This window comes from Haliaeetus leucocephalus, unplaced genomic scaffold (genome assembly GCF_000737465.1).
Source record: "Haliaeetus leucocephalus isolate CR32 unplaced genomic scaffold, Haliaeetus_leucocephalus-4.0 Scaffold362, whole genome shotgun sequence".
Classification (NCBI taxonomy): domain Eukaryota; kingdom Metazoa; phylum Chordata; class Aves; order Accipitriformes; family Accipitridae; genus Haliaeetus; species Haliaeetus leucocephalus.
In genome coordinates, this window is record NW_010972798.1 from 7,968,960 (window position 1) to 7,985,013 (window position 16,054).

At 59.4% G+C, this 16,054-nt stretch overlaps 1 protein-coding gene across 1 annotated transcript; it reads left to right on the top strand.

Annotated features, from left to right (window-relative positions):
* Positions 1–4,053: 4,053 nt before the first annotated feature.
* LOC104835224 (mucin-4-like) lies at positions 4,054–15,833 on the top strand. The gene is made up of 12 exons (XM_010573111.1): positions 4,054–4,063; positions 4,932–5,927; positions 9,602–9,741; positions 10,028–10,192; positions 10,478–10,633; positions 11,126–11,256; positions 12,116–12,204; positions 12,651–12,830; positions 13,272–13,424; positions 13,642–13,761; positions 14,060–14,101; positions 15,769–15,833. The coding sequence occupies exons 1-12, from the start codon at positions 4,054–4,056 to the stop codon at positions 15,831–15,833; spliced, it is 2,247 nt and encodes a 748-aa protein (XP_010571413.1).
* Positions 15,834–16,054: the final 221 nt, after the last annotated feature.

A 16,054-nucleotide genomic window follows, 5' to 3' on the forward strand; every position in this document is an offset into this window, starting at 1 on the left:
TCCACTGTTATCGTGGTCAGGGGGCGGTGGTGGGGAGAAGATGCTGTGGTCTCACTGAGCCACTCTGCCTCCCAGCCTGGGTGGGAGAAGAGGGGCACAGTGGGGGGACATGGCTCCCATGGGGATGGTGGGCACTGCCCGGGTGTTGGGGGCAAGGAGCTCTGACAAGCTCCTGACACAGCCCATGCTCTCTGTGCCCACCGTCCTTGAGAATGCTGGCCACCAACTTCACCCCACAGCTGCTTACCTGCCACGGACCCCTGACCAGAGGGTCCTTGGGAGGTCAGATCCAGGTCCTGCTGCTTTCCCAGCCTGTAAATCATTTCTCAGCCTCTTCGCCATAACCCGCTCCCATCTATCAGCATTGTCCAAAGGAGCAGACCCTGTGCCCAGCAGGACTGTCACCTTTGGAGGGCCCAGCAGCATCACAGAGTGTGTGTCTTGGGTCCTTTGTGGCTCAGGTGTCCGTTCCAATGTCTCCCTCCCCTTCACCCCATGGGTGGCTATAGCCCGTGTTGCAACACACCTGGCTTGCCAAGTCATCCAGAACCTGCAGGGTTGATGGATAACCTGTTCCCCCCCCGCCACCACTGAGCCCTCTCCAAATGCCCTTGCCAGGAGGCCAGAGCAGTGCTGGTAGGAGATGCTGGGATCTCCGCAGGGCTGGAACAACCAGCCCATTAATTCCAGGAAGGCTGATAAGGCACTGTGCTGGGCAGTGCTGGGCCATGCTGTACCATGCCGGATGGCGCAGAGTCCCTGGGTGCTGGGATTCACAGCATTGCCCCCAAGCTTGGGCTTCCTGAGGGGCTCAGGTGCCTATATAATGCTTTGGTCCTTGATAACTGCAGATGACAGTTATCCTTGGAGGAGCTGGCAGCTGCCAAACTGGCAGCTTGGTTTCAGGTGTAGCAGAAGGATCAACGAAAAGCCCCTTCCCAGGGTGGGAACAGGGCACCATCTTCAAGATGAGGGATGACCCATGGTGGCTGCAGGCTTTTCTGGGAGGGTGTGCCAATGCCAAAGCAGAGGGATGAGCTCGGTTTGTCACCCCTGTGACTCTGCTGGAGGAGCAGGGAGATGGGGCTTTTTGGGGACAGCATGGGCAGGAGGCACAGGCACAAGGGTCTCCAGACAGTGCCAGTCCCAGCGCACCACGGGCAGGAGCTTGCAGGCAGGCTGAGGATGAGGTGGGCTGGAAGCACTTTGCTTCAGCTGAGTTATTTTCCCCTATGCTGAGCAGCATGTTTGCAACAACCCCTGTGGTTCCCACCACGTTTTGCACCTCAAACACCAGCTGGAGCAACTCTCTCCAGCGTCAGCACATATTCCCCGTCGGGGTGGCTCTCCAAAGTGATATGGCATCGTCAGCACAGGCAGGAATGACTCTCCCACAGCGGGTTTGCATCCCTCTAATCCTCCATCAGCCCAGGTGTGGCAACTGCTCCGGTGGTCGCTGGCTGGGCGGTCAGCCCATGATCTTCATTGCTGGTTGCACGGGCCCCTGACGCACCTTCCTCCCCCCCGCGCTGGCGTTTCGGTGGGCAGGCGTTCGTTCCGGGCAAGCGGTGCTCTCTCCTGATTTACGGTCTGTGCCCTGTTCCCGCTGCCAGGGGTAATGCGTGGGTTTACAGGATGGGGTTTCGTCGGCCGTGACTTGGCCTCCCCTGGCATTCCCCCTGCCGACGCTGCCCGCCCGGTGGGTTGCGGTGTCGCTCGGCGTGCCCTGCCGCTGCCGCCTGCCCGATGGAGGCCGGCTCTGGTGGGACACTGTGTACTGCCTAACACCCCTAATAACACTTTGCAGGAGTTGCCTGGGGGCATTTCTGGTTAAGAAGCGTTTAATTGATTACAAAACCATGTAGTGGTGGGGGTTTGCATAATGCTGCTCATGGAGGAGCTGGCAGCAGTTTTCAAGCGGGGGGGAGCGGGAATTGCTGCTCCAGGGAAAGGGGAGAAGGGGAGACATAGGGGTGAAGTGACCCAGGGGATCAGGGTGAAGTGACCCAGGGGACTCCTGTAGCAGGTGGGGGGTCTGGGGCTGTGCCTTTTACTGTGCCAGCCTCTAGGGATGCTGGTCCCACCTTGCAGAGGAGTGTCCCTGGCCGGTTCACCCCCTTCCAGCACCCCGGCACTGCTGTGCCCATACTGAGGTGCAGGTTTAAAACTCTGCTGGGGCATGCTGGGGCTCTGGACAGGGATCCCCAGTGCTCCCAGTTGCAGCTGAGCACTGGGGGGCTTGGCTGACACCCCAGGGCCTGCCGCCAGCTATGCCTCTCCCTGCTTTATAACCTGCCTCTGCTCCCAGGGAAGCCTTGAGCCAAGTGAAGATTTGCATCTTGCCTTGCCCTGGGCTGAGATGCAGCTCAGCTGCTGATTTTGGTGCCCTCATAGGCATGGTGGCACCAGCTGGCATTGCCCTGTCACCACCACCCGCTGCCCTGTGGCCCCCTCCTCTGCAAGGGAGCAGGTCCTGTGGGGTGGCTGCCGTGGGGAGCAGGGACGACGAGGAGGCTGCTGTGGGCAGCAAGTCCTGTGGGATCTGTGGGGTTGCTGCCATGCTACTGTTGGCAGTGCCACGCGCTGCTCCGGGCTCAGCTTTGCCAGCTGGTGCTAGCGGCCCAGGGAGCTGCACTGGGCTGTGCCCAGGTCCCTGGGGGGAATGGGTCCCTGCAAGGTGGTCTTTGGGTAACCCCCAACCCATGCCCCAGCTGAAGAGGGCATCCAGCACTTGGGAAGGGGAGGGCTCGGCAGGAAGGGAATGGTGACAGGAACATAGGAGGGAAAGGACCGGGGGCGGAAGGGGACGGCAGCTGTAACCTGCCTCCTTCTGTCATCCCTATAAATAGGAGGGAACAGGAGCAGGATTGCACCTGTGGGACTCCAGCTCTGCAGGAGAGGGAGGGACGGACGGAGCTGCTTCTCACCGCTCTCGCCTCGCTTTGAGCTTCCCATTGCTCTGCCTGTGTGGAGGCCTGAGGCATGGGGACCAGGGAATGGACGTTTTCCACCTTCATGGGATGCTGCGTATGGATTCTGCATGGTACGTCCTGTATTTTTCTGCTAGCACACGTGCTACCTGAGCCCTTGCAGGGCACAGCAGGAATGCTTGTGAGATGCTTTTCCCTCCTGGCTGCACTGGAAACTCCTCTTATGACCAGTCCTTGCAATCCATTGCAGCCAAAGAGCTAGAAAAGTGTTTTACAGAGCAGGCATCACCCTGAGGGGCTGGTTGCAGGCGTGGACCCGTGGGAGAGGTGAGAGCCCAGCCCAGGAGCCTGTGTGCAGCCGTGTACCCCTCCAGCAAGGGAGCCAAGGGAAGCCAGCTGGCAGAGCGGGGCTCCAGGGATGCTCCCACCCCTCCCACGTCCCAGGGAAGAGCAAACGCGGGGCTTCATGCTGAGGCCTCTCTTGCACAAGCTTCCCATGAACGGGCTGCGTGGGGTAGATGGTGTTTCCTGCTCTGCATGGAAGAATTAAGATAAAACACGGTTTTACTGGGATGGAGTGTGCCAAACTAACCTGGGGGGATTTGACTGATGCACTTTGTTTTCCCTGAGATGAGGAGGGAAGCAGCTGAGCTCCTCTGGCTGGGGGTTGGGGATTGGTGCAAAAAGCTTATTTCAGCCAGGGAAGATGGTGAGGAAGCAGCCTGCTGGGAGGGGGAACGGGGGCTGGAGGAGGATGGACCCCTTGAGGACTGGTCTGGCATAGGAGATAATGTTGATTAATGACTCTGGCACAAGTTATCCGCAAGCTAATGAGCTGAGCCAGCGGTGAGGTTGGAGGCACCTCCTCTGCAGGGGGATCTGGCTGCCTGGCAGGGGGAACCTGAGGAACCGGAGCACTGGGATGGGGAACAGGCTCGGGCTGTCGGGCTGTGGCAAAATCCTGCTGGGTCCTGCCCTCGGGGTACCCTTCGTCTCCCCTAATTGCAGCCACCTGAAGCCAAGCGTCAGCAGATCTGCCGGACTCCTCCTGGAGCCAACGGCGGCAGTTTGGTCTCCCCAGACACCCCCTGTCCTAAAAATAAGACTGGGAGAAACGTCACCCATGGGTGCCAGTGAGTGCTGGGAGAAATGCCTGGGATGTGGGGTGGTGTCTCCTTCTCCTTTCAGCAAAGGTCCTGGATGTGGGGCAGAATTTTGGCAGCAGGAAGAGGGAGCTGTAAGCAGGGCTTGGTTCTGGGAGCTCGTGAATATTCGCTCCACTGGCAGGGAACCCCTGGTGCCTGCACCCGGCTAGGGGCAATTGGGACAGGGGCCGGAGCAGGCAGGCTCCCACCCTGGGAGAGATTTAATGAACCTAACTTTAACTGCAGCAGGTCAGAAGCCATTTACAGTTGAGGAATGTTTCACTAAGCCCTGGCTGTCCTATTTGCCAAAGGGCTTTGGGTAAAGTGTATTTAAATGTCCCTCAGACACCAGAAAGGTGAAAGAAGACAAGAACCCCCCAGGCTCTGCAGAAGTGACTTCGCTCAGGGCTGTCCCTGAAGTGAGGCAAAGAGGGCTGAGGGCTGTCCTTGGGCAGCAGAGCTCCACAGACACCCCTGGGGATATGCACTAGACTTACTGAGCCCCAGATCTTCCCAGTGGCCAACCGATACCACCCCCAGCATAACTGGGCTGGGTTGCAGCTGCTGCCTTTGCCTCCATGCCTGCACCAGCATCTCTCCCTGACCTGTGATGAGTTGTGTCCTGTCTCAGCTGGTGGCTGCTGATGCTGGGGATGAAAAGGTGCTGTGCCTAAGGCAGCCCTGGCTGCGCTCCTTGGGTCTTAAATCAGAGCTTGTAAGGCCGTGGGATGAGGCAGTAGGGTTTAAGAAGGGGTGGGAGCTTCCTGACGCTCAACCGGAGGAGACGCGCAGCTGAGCCTGGCAGGCTGCCGGCTCTGGCACCTGGCATAACGCTCTGCTTTGTGCTTCTCTGCAGGGCTTGGGGCTGCTGCTGCCACCACCCCTGTCACCACCGAGGGGCTGTTTGCTGTGGGAACAGCTTCTCCCACCATGGTGGAGAGTGAGGGGCCCCATGACCTGGTGATGGGCACTGCGGAGGCAAACACTGTGGCAGCCAATGCTGAGACAGCCGATAGCATCCTTGTGGAGAATCCGTTGAGCCCATCCTCCCCTCCCGGGCCTGAGCCAGATGCTTTGGTGACAGCGGTGAGCAACTATGGCTCTACAGTACCAGCTTTGATGAATGTGACCAAGCCTCTTAACACATCTCAGGATATTGAGAGGGGTTCGGCTGCTCCCACTGCAGCCACAACCACTGCCGCCATCTCTGCACAGCACCCCGCTGTCACCCCAGAAGCAGAGCTTGATGTAACGGGGCCTGCTCCCGATGCCGCCCTGGGATCCACCCCTCTCTTTGCAGATGTGAAGGAGGACATCCTCGCGGCTGTGACCAGAGAAGGAGCAGACCTAGACCCCACCGCCAGCGCTGTGTCCCTCCCCACCACCCCTCCACTGGCAGTTTCCTGGGGGGCACAGCCAACTGCTGGCAGCCCCGTGGGTGCTGGTGTCACCGTGCTGCCAAGCCAAGGGCTGACCACAGCCACAGGAGCAGTTGAGGAAGGCATAACCCTGCCTGTGGATACGCAAAGTGAAGCCAGTGCCAATTCCTCAAGCCCCAGCCCCGGCACCGGGGGGCTGCTTACAACCCAGCAGGATGGGGTGGTGAACAGGGCCATGGGCATCACCCCAGAGCCAGTGGGAGAAAATGCCCCCGCTGTTGAGGAAAGTCCCGCAGCTTTGGTGCATGGAGACACGGCAGATGCAGTAAATGGTGAATTCAGCACGGTCGGCTCATCCAGCCTGCCTCTGGAGAGCCCAACAGTGTCAGGAACAGTGGGAAACCCAGGGGAGCCCTCCCTCCTCCATGGCCAGGCAGTGCTGAGCCCAGCCACTTTGCTGCCGCCGGCCAATGGTGGGGATGGGGATGGGCAGAGAGCTCCTGGGGTGTTATCAGAGGCTCCTGGTTCAGCCCTGTCACCTGCAGACAGTGAGGCACCCATGGCACCCAAGGTGACAGGAGACATGGCCATCACACCACTGGTTCCCACTGATACACAGAGTGACATGAATCCCCCACTCCCGGACACTGCGCTGCCCACAGGGGACGTGGGGGCTGTGGGACTGGCCAAACCATCCCTGCAGCCTGCCCCATGGCAGACCCCCACTGGAGAACAGCCACCGCTGCTGTCTCCCACGGACACCCCCAGCGCTCCTGGGGCTGCTCACCCACCCCCAGGGACTGAGGCCAGCACCCTGCCTGCACCTGATGGTGGGGCAGAGATACCAGCAAGCCCCAACCTCTCTGCTGCCCCAGGAGCACCTGTGTCTCCATCTCTTGGAGGGTCACAGCCATGGGGGATGGCAGCTGGTGCTCCCCAAGGAGCTGATGGACCTGGCACTGGCTTGAGTTCAGCTTCAGATGCTCCCATCCCAGTATCTTTTGTACCTGATGGACTTGCATGGCCCACTGCTGGGGTCCAGGGTCAGGGAGCCGAGGGTGCAGGGGGCACGGCACTGGCAGGAGGTCCAGGGGATGGCAGTCCCTCTGCAGATACCCAGAGTGACATGAGTCCTTCAGACTTCAGCACTCAGCAGGATCCCGCTAACGCTGGATTGCTGCCAGTAGGAGCAACAGGAGCTTTGGCAAATGCTGACCTGTCCCCTCCATCAGCTCTCAGGGACGGAGCAGGAACAGGAGCAGCCCTGGCAATGGGACAAGTGTCCCCACCTAGTCCCGCACCTCCCAGCAGTGCTGGGCTGGAGCCCAGTCTCTCAGGGGCAGAAGGACCAGGGGACCTGCCCGGTGAATCCACCAGCACTCCTGGGGCTGTGGCCGGCCCCATGGCTGGGGCAGAGACAGCAGCAAGCCTCAACCCTGGTGCTGCTCAGGAAGCACCCATGTCTCCATCCTTTGGGGGGTCACAGCCATGGGGGACGGCAACTGGTGGTCCCCAGGGAGCAGGTCTGCCTGGAGCCAACGGACCAGGCACCGGCTTGACTTCGGCATGGGATGTTTCCAGCCCAGCAACTTATGGACCAGCAGAACCCTCATCACCTGCCCTTGGGGTCCAACTTGGCACAAACCTGGGGCTTCCAGCAGCAGAGGGGCATACAGCTGGAACAGCAGAGCCGGTGCTGGGAGGAGCAGGCAGTGGGACCAGTTTTGAGCCATCCCTTAGCTCCACTGCAGGCAGCGTGATGACATCTGTGATGGATCAACTGCCTGGTGCAGGTTCCTCGTCCGGTCCTGCCTCTCCCAGTGATGTGGTTGCAGCACCCTCCATTTCAGATCCAGCCAGCCCGAGTGCCCTCGGAGGAGCAGGTGGTGCTCCTGGAGCTCTGCAGCCTTCCCTGGGTGCTGGGCCTGGGGTCCCTCCTGCTGCAGGAGAAGGGGCAGGTGAAGGAGCTGGTGATGGGATGGCCCCAGAGCAGTCCCAGGCCACTGCCGGAGAGGGACCAGTTGATTCAGGAGCCCGTGATGGACAAATGGGAGCTGTTCTGCAGACTGCATCTGCTTCCCCATCTACGGAGGGGTCTTCATCGCCTGGGACAGCTGGCAAGACTGCTAACGGAGCAAGCCTTCAAGGAGCTGGTACAGCTGGCAGTGGCTTGAGCACAGGCTTGGAGCCTGCTGGCCGTGAGGAACCCCCTGTGTCTGCCCCCAGCATCCAGAATGGTGCCAGTCTTGGACTTTCTGATGCAAAACTGAGCCAAGTCAATGTGGTGGAGGTGCCTGGAGGAGCCTTGGTAAACAGGGGAGCTTCCCTTGGTGCCAGCCTGGGAGAGGGCACAGGAGCCATCATACAGATCGCATCGGGAGCGCTGGACCCGTCCGCCCTCACCTCCCCCCAGGAAAGGCAGCCCCTGGACCCCGTGGCTCCAAACACCAGTGGCATCTCTGATAGCATGGCTGCCTCACTGGCTGCTTCTCTGCTTCTTCCCGGGCATGGGCTGGGCTTGGGTCTGGCACCCAGTGGGGACCCCCGCTCTGCCTCTGGCATCCAGAGTGGGAGCAGAGCCCTGGCACCAGGGGCACAGGGTGGGCTGGCAGGAGATGCTGGAGGTGCTCAGATGTGGTCTCTTGAAGATGAGGTGGCCTCAGGGATGCCTGCACCTTTGGGAGAAGCATCGACCCATGCACTTGCATCCCCCAACACTGCCCCGGTACTGCCTTCTGCTCCACAGAGACAAAACACTGCAGCGGGGGTGTCTGCCAGCCCTGGGCTTTCCACTCCGCTTTCGGCATGTGAGTCGATAGCGGGGTCCTCTGCAGGGGGAAGGGGAGAGCCAGGGGCTGCCACGCCATGGGGGCCTGCCCTGCTCCTGCCTCCCCACCAGCTGGGAAGCCCTGGAGCCCCCTCCAGGGATGCTGACAGCCCCGTGACTGACAAAGCGAGTGCCGTGCTCCCCGGAGCAATGGCAAGGCGAGGGGACATGGCTCGTCTCCTTCCCAGCGCGACTGGAGCCAGGGCAGGTGTGGAGACCCCCACTCGCTCCCCAGTGGGGGGGAGCCCAGGGGTCCCTGGCCTGCCTTCCACTGGGTTCGCTGCTGGCAGCCCCGGATCAAAGACCCCGAGGCCAGGACCTGCCGGTGGCTCGTCACCTCCTGCCCTGCAGCCATTCTTGGGCGGTGAGCTGACCACCAGCCTGGCAAACAGAGCCCCTGCTGCCAGTGGGTCGAGCCTCCCTGCAGCCCTCCCAGGCCAGGGGGGAGCCCGGGGGGGGTCCCCAGCCACAGCACGCCCAGTCATGTCCTGCAGCCCAGCCACTGCCAGTCCAGCCCCACCAGCCCCCCTCCCCAGGGCCCGGGAGGATCTCCCTGGGCCAGGAGCAGCCACTGTCACCTCCCGCGCATCGTCCCCCATGTTTCCAGCTCTGCCAGGAGGGCCGGCAGCCGCCCCGACCCCACCGCCCGGCCCCGCAGGTACGTGATGCTTGCAGAGCAGCCCAGGCGGGAGGACCACGTCTGGCCTCCTGATGGACCATCCTGGGGCACATTCGGTGCCCAGAGACCGAGGGGGCTATTTAGGGCCAGGACCCCTGGAGGAGATGCACCATGAGGAGCTCCTGCACGTGAGCTTGCATTTTTGGCAGGCTGAGCCTGCCTTTGAGTATGGTCCCGTCAGCTGGAAAACCCATCCCCTCCAAATACTTTTTTTATTTAACAGACATAAATAGAGAGCTGGAGGCTGTAAACATCTCTAGAAAGAGCTGTGGGTGTTTAATTCCCTGCTGTCCCCCTACCACAGTCCTGTACAATGTTTTTCTTCTCCTAATGGCAGTCCTTCAGTGTGGTGCCCCAACAAGGCTAGAGCAGGAGGGGACAGTAACCACAAATGCCATCACAGCAGGTTTAGGGCAGTTGTGTACATGTAAGGCAGTGAAAAGGGTGGGAGCAAGCTCCTGCAAGGGAAGGTGACATGCAGGGTGTCCCAGGTGGCTATTGGCAGTGTCCCCCCATCCTCCTACTGCCCAGGCTGTGTCCCTTTAGAAGCAAAATCCTTTCTGTCCTTTGAGTTTTGACACAGACCAAAGGCTTCGCTGTAAGTGTGTTTTGGGGTTGGTTTTTTTGGTTTTCTTTTCCAGTTGCAGCTGTGCCCCTCTACGGGTATGGAGCGAAAGAAAATGATCGACAGTACGTGGAAAGGAGGGTGGATTTTAATTCTCCACTTTTCAAGCCTGAGACTGGATTCCCATTTGGCAAAACCTTGCGCAACTCTCTCTATGTAAGTCTACCTTGGCTTGACTTGCCGTCGGGCAAGCGGCTGTTGCCCAAAACCTGGGGGAGGCACCAGGTGCCTGGGATGGGACCCTTGCAGGGGCAAATCAATTGGGATGCTGCCAGGGTCTGTTTGCAGCAGGAGATGACTTTGTGGCCATTTTGGTGGTGGCCGGCGGTGGCCTTCCTTGGGTGTTGCTCAAAGTGGGCTCGGAAATGGGAGGGCTGCCACTCCTGTGTTGGGGGATCCCACCGGTCCTGTCCTCACCTGATGGAGGCATCCCTCTGCTCAGTTTACAGACAATGGACAAATCATTTTCCCAGCCTCAGACAACAGCATCTTCACATCCCCCAACCCTCCTCCCAGCGGCTTCAATGGCCACGAGGAGGTTCCCATGATCGCCGTGTTTTGGGACAACGCCGACTTCTCCAGAGGTGTTGGCACCACCTTTTACCAGGTGAGTGAAGCCACCTGGGTGCATGGTTGCATGAAACACCTTTTGTTGATAAACTCATCACCTGTTCTGTGGAGGCCCCCTGAGAACTGTCCTTGATGGAGCCCATAAGCACTGTTTCCCTTTTCTGGGCAAAATCTAAGAGCTGCTGGTCCTGTGTGTGTCACCTCTTGAGCCGTCCAAATCTCATCCAGACACCTAGCTACAGCGCTCCATGCATAACACCAATCTAGACCTGTCTTTGCCTTCTGGGGAGCTAACGCAGTTGTGGCTGTACCCAACCCGCAGGAGTTCCTCACCCTTAACACGGCCAAGCCTCCATTCGTGCGTGACGTGGAAGCGAAGGTTCGGCGGTACCTGAGGTCCTCCTACTCCGCAGCCTGGACCCTGAAGATCACCTGGGAGAAGGCACCTGCCTACGCAGCACGGACTGACACCCGGAGGGTAAGGGGCTGATGGAGCTCAAGGGCTTGTTGAGTTGTCAAAAAAAAAGCCAAGACCCATGGGGGATCACCTTGTTTGTGCTTGGAAATAATAACCAGTTTTGTGAAAAAGGTCAGTCTTGAAGACTTTTGCCAAAAAGAACTAGGCTGTGCCCATGTTTTTGTAGGTTTTCAGGTTTTTTGGGGGACATCTTTAGTTGAACTCTCCCTGCTCCATAATATCTTTCCCTTTAATGTGGTGGGCCTTTATTGTGCACCAGAAGCACTGCTCTTCAGGAGCATAAAATTGGGTTAATTTGAGGCTTCTCATGGAACAGCATCAAAGTAAAACCATCACATTTTCCATGCAAAATGAGAACCAGCCCAGGCTGCGTTTGCCTTGCACATCAGGACCTTAGCCCTGCCGTCCCCCAGTGAGCGCTGACCCACACCCCTAATTTTAAATGCAGCAGCTTTGCTCGCTTTTTTACCTGTCCGCAATGCTTCTTCCCAGACGATCACATACCAGGCTGTCCTGACCACCGATGGCTTCAGGTCCTATGTCCTGATGCTGTACCAGGAGGGAGGCATGCAATGGGATTACACCAGACTTACCACCACCAATGTGCTCATCGGCTACACCAGGTACAGCAGGCTTGGCACCCAGCCCCTGCCTCCTCCGAGCACAGGGCTGCATTCCACCCCCAGCTCCAGCTCGTTTAACCTTTCCCCTGTGTCCCACGAAGTGCTCTGCAAGGATGAGGACAGCCCAGATGAGGTCTGCACACCCATATAGACTAAGATATGGGGGTCTCACAACCAAATTTGCCCCATTAGTGGCTGGATCATGCTGCAGCACACCGACCTGCTGGGCTGTGCTTGCTGTAAGATCCACACATCCCTCTGGGGTCCCAGGCCCACAGCATCCTGGTGGTTTGGGAGGAAGGAGTGGGGAACAGGGGATGTTTGCTGAACTTTGCACCAGTTGAGGGAAGGGATTTCCGCCACTTGGCTGGAGCGGTTGCTTCCTGCCTCCTCGCATTACGTCTCACCCTGTGCACGCCGTCTCTAGGGTTTCCTCATTAGCTGCTTGCTGCAGCTGGGTAAGAAAAAGGTGGCTGGGACGGAAAGTGCGGGCGGCACAGGCATGTGTCTATGTGTGTGTGTGCTTGCCTGTGCACGACCGCTTATAGGTTTCCGCTCCGTATTGCACTGCAAGATGCTGGAAACAATGGAAGCTGCTTGCAGGGGTCTCAAGATGTCTGTGTGTTCAGCCCATGATGCAGCAGGAGCATTTGCAGCACCCAGAACAAACTGCACCCTGTAGAGAGGAGGCAGCAGGCTGAGGGAGCTGGTGCCTTTGCCCTCCTGTCCCCAGAGCTGCGATTTGGGTGCTGTGGGGTCCCGCTGGCTCAAGATCAGGGCAGCTGAAGGGCAGGCTGGGGCTGGGATAACCCCACCTGGGAAGAGCAACCCCTGATTTTTTCCCTTTCTTTGCACATAGTGGGGATGGCTTTTACCGCAATGATGACCTGACTCAGAGACCTCCAGCTGCTAAATATCGCCCTGATCAGTTCAGGGGATACAACACAGGTAGTGCCGCACAGCCAGGGTGGGTTCACGCAGCCCCTCAGGGGGTTGGGGAAGGGCTGTGTGGGGAGGGGGATGCTCCCAGGGGATGAAATCCAGCTTGCTGCTGTGGCAAGGTTCTCACTCAGTTCACCAAGGCCAAACTTCCCCCCAAGCACATAAAATGCTTCCCCTGGGTACAAGCTATGCCCTGAGGCTGAAATGACCTTGATGTATGCATGGACCCCTTTTGTTGCAATGGCTCTGTCCCAAGGCTTCCTTCTTTGGCAAGAGCCTCTCCCCCTGTTTCCGTGCTGTTGGGTGGCTGTTAAGCATGGGGTCCCATGGCTGGGGGTCAACACGGGCTTAGCTTCCAGCATCAGCAACACTTGGCTCTCGCCTCAAGCCGAAACTGCCCCGGCGGTCCCCTTGGCCAGAGGTGAGAGCTCGTGGTTTCTCTCCCCACTCAGACCTCCGTGGGCTGTGGATTTACAAGCTGGAGAGCCGCGTGAGAGTCAACTACCGGCTGAAGTGCCTGGCGTGGACGGGGCAGCAGCAGGAGCCGCGGGTGTGGAGCCAGGGCCTGCCTGCCTGCCCCTGCTCCCTGCAGCAAGGGCAGCAGGACCCGCGCTTCAAGAGCAGCCGCGGAGGCAAGTGGACATGCCGCTTCCCCACCCTCCTTGTCCCCAAGATTTCCCTCCCCACCTCCCCTGCAAGGGTGGCTGGGGTCCATTCTGGCCAGGTGGGCAGGCGACCCCAAGGAAAATGAGGGGGGGGGAGCTGCCCTTCCCTGCAGAGACAGGGAAAATGAGGAGGAACAAGGACTGACCTGTCCCCGTCTTGTTAGACTGGTCAGAGCTGATCTAAGCTGCATGGGGACAGTGGGGATGGACCCTCCCCAGCACTGGGGTCTCACCTTGGGGGACCACTTGAATGGTGTCCGTCATTCCCTCCAAACCCCATAGCACCGTGGGTGATGCGGTGGGAGGGATGGATAACAAGGAGCCAGCCCCTGCCTCACTCCTTGCCCCGAGGTAGGGATGCTGGCCCTGGGGAGAGCTGCGCTGAGGCTCACTGCTGCCCTGTTGCAGGCTGGTGGGCTGCCCGCGTCTCCATGCTGCACTCTGCATCCCCCAACCAGCACGGTGCCGGCGTCCGCTGCCTGTACGACAGCCAGAGCCAGCTCATCGAGGGGCGGCAGGAGAGGTACTGGAGATCCTCCAGGCAGGCGTCCCCTTACCGTGGTAAGCACAGCCAGCCCTGGCATCCCCTGGCTGAGGCTGGCATCACTGTAGCCTGTAAATCATTTTAACCTCTGCACCAACCTGTTTCCTGACGTGCTGTTGCCCTCGGAGGGAGCATGGACTTGCCAAAAGGCGAGGCGAGCGACCTGCCTGCCCGGAGCTAGCTCATCTCCCTCTCGTCTCCCCTTCAGCTCCTTACTCTCCTTTTTGCCTCCAGACCAGGAGCTGAAGTTGTACGACTGGTGCTGTAACCAGGCGGGCAGTGCCCACCTCTGTACCCGCTACAGCGAGAAGAGACCGAAGATTGGCTGTGATGGATACCAGCCACCCAGCATGGGTGGGTTTGCAGCCTGTGTGTGCCAGGGTGATACTGTCTTGGTGCCCAGAGTTGGGGGGGAATGTCCCAGCCACCCTGTGGTTAAGGCAGCAAGAGCTCCAGGCAGATGAGGGATGGGTTTTGGGGTGCCCACATGCAGGTTGTGCTGTGCCCTGGGCTGTGTGGGGTTGCGGGGGGCACCTCCCTTAGCACATAACCACCAGTGCAGTCTGGCGGTGACAGCACTGGGAGGGGAGGACCACAGCTAATGCGGTCATCGGTGTAAGCTGATGTGGGACTTCCTTGCAACCCCCAGCAGGTTCCTCGGAGGAGCAAGAGAGCGACTCAGAGGAGCAGAAAGGTGAGCGGGATTGGGGGGGTGTCCTCTCCGCTGGCCACTTCCCTTTGTCCCTGTCCCCCCATGTGGAAACTCGTCTGGGGCTCCCAGCTCGCCCCAGGCCCCCAGGGAGGAGGTGGCCGGGCAATTATCGTTTCTTCTTTGCAGATGGAGAGGACAAGTAACTGGGGGGTTGAACACCTGCAGCATGGTCTGGGCCACAGCTGATCCTCCGAGTCCTTTGCTCCTGCTCATCTCCTGTGTCCGCCTGCTCCCACCAGCACCCATCACCCCTACCCACCACACAGGGCAGCTCACTCAGCCAGTGCCTGCAGTTGCCTTCACTGGCACAAGTTCATGTTTCTCATCCGGACCAGTCCCAAGGAGTCAGTTGCTTTAGTTGCTCTTCCCCAGTTGCAGCTGAACAGGTGCCTGTGGGCACCTCCTTGCTGGTGGGGAGGTGGGCAGATACCCCCCACCGTGTCCACCACCCCTTGTCCTCCCTGCATCCTCTCTGTGCCTTCCACACTGCAGGGTGAGGTTGGCCCCCCAGCACCTGGGGAATGGGTTTTTGCACCTTGTGTGGGTTGACTGCAGATGAGCCTCTGAGTGCCGTGGTGCGCCAGGCTCACCCTGTGAGCCAGTCCATTCTTGTCCCCCACTTCTGTCCCCCAGCTATCCCTCCCTGGGTCATCCCCAGGCCCTGTGCCCAGGAGAAGGGGCGATTCTCTGGATCAAGCCAGAGTCTGCTTGATGCCTCTGCTGGGTGTGTGAGGGCAAAATTCAACCCCATGATCAGAAACATTGGGAGAAAAATAATGTTTTTGTGCACAAGAGAGCATCTGCCTTTCTTTGAAAAAAAAAAACCCTTTTCACATCTTATTTGTTCAATAAAGCCTCTGAGGGGCCTGAGCATCACCAATTCTGCGGCAGCCACGTCCTCTGCTGAACCAGGGTGGGAGGTGGTGGTGGGGACAGGCTGGGGACAGCAGCATTGCAGGATTGGGGCTGGTGCTGGGGATGTGAGCGTCTGGGCTGCGGCTGAGATGGGCTCTGGGGCAGCGGGGCTGGAGCTGGGGTCTGCTGGGGTCTGACGCGCCCTCTTTGGGCTCAGCATCTTGTCTCAGCAGGGGCGAAGGGCTGTGGGGTGTTCGTGGGGACCACAGCCTGACCTGTGTGATCTGAGCCACTGCAAGATGTGCCTGGGGAGAGCAGTGGGGGAGACTTGCGGTCTTGTAGGGGGAATGAGGGATTGGACCAACAAAGACAGCTACATCCATCTTCTCTTTGGCTCTGTGGATGGGACCAGCAGAAAGCAGAGACTTGAGAGGCTGGCAACAGGGAAGCAGGGCAATGGGGTGCAGGCAACTCACTGAGCAGCTTGCCATAATTTTTGGTTTATTCTATTTTGCTCCTAACAGGTTATAATCACTGCATTGCCCCACCTGAGTCTGCTATCAGTGGCTCTGCCAGGTCCAGTTACACTGCACTAGGGCATACCCCGGTGCAGACACACTCAAGGACTGTCCTGGTTGCCTCTGCAGGTCCTCAGGGGAAGGTGAAATCCTCTCTCTTTGGCCACCCAACATAAACCCACATTTTTCATTCAAAAAAAGCACCTCCGCCAGAGTGAATCCTCCCACAAAGACCAGATCCCAAAAGGCAGCTCACCATCCTCTGCCTCCATGCAGGCGCCACTGCCGGAGACCCCGAGAGTGGGCAGCAGGGCTGGCAGCAGCGGCTGGCTCCTCCGTGAGCCCGGAGGCACCGGGGCAGGACCGGTGGCAGGCTAGGGCTGCTGGGGGGGCTGGCTCGGAGGCCTGACATGGGGTCTCTGGATCCTTATCTGTAAAGGAGGGACAGGCCACGCCGTGCTGTCGGTGCTGCACAGGCTCTGCTCTTTGTTATGAACTCAAACAGTGATGCAGACCCCAAAGCCACCCAAAGCATCCCTGATGCTCCGGGACGAGGCATGGC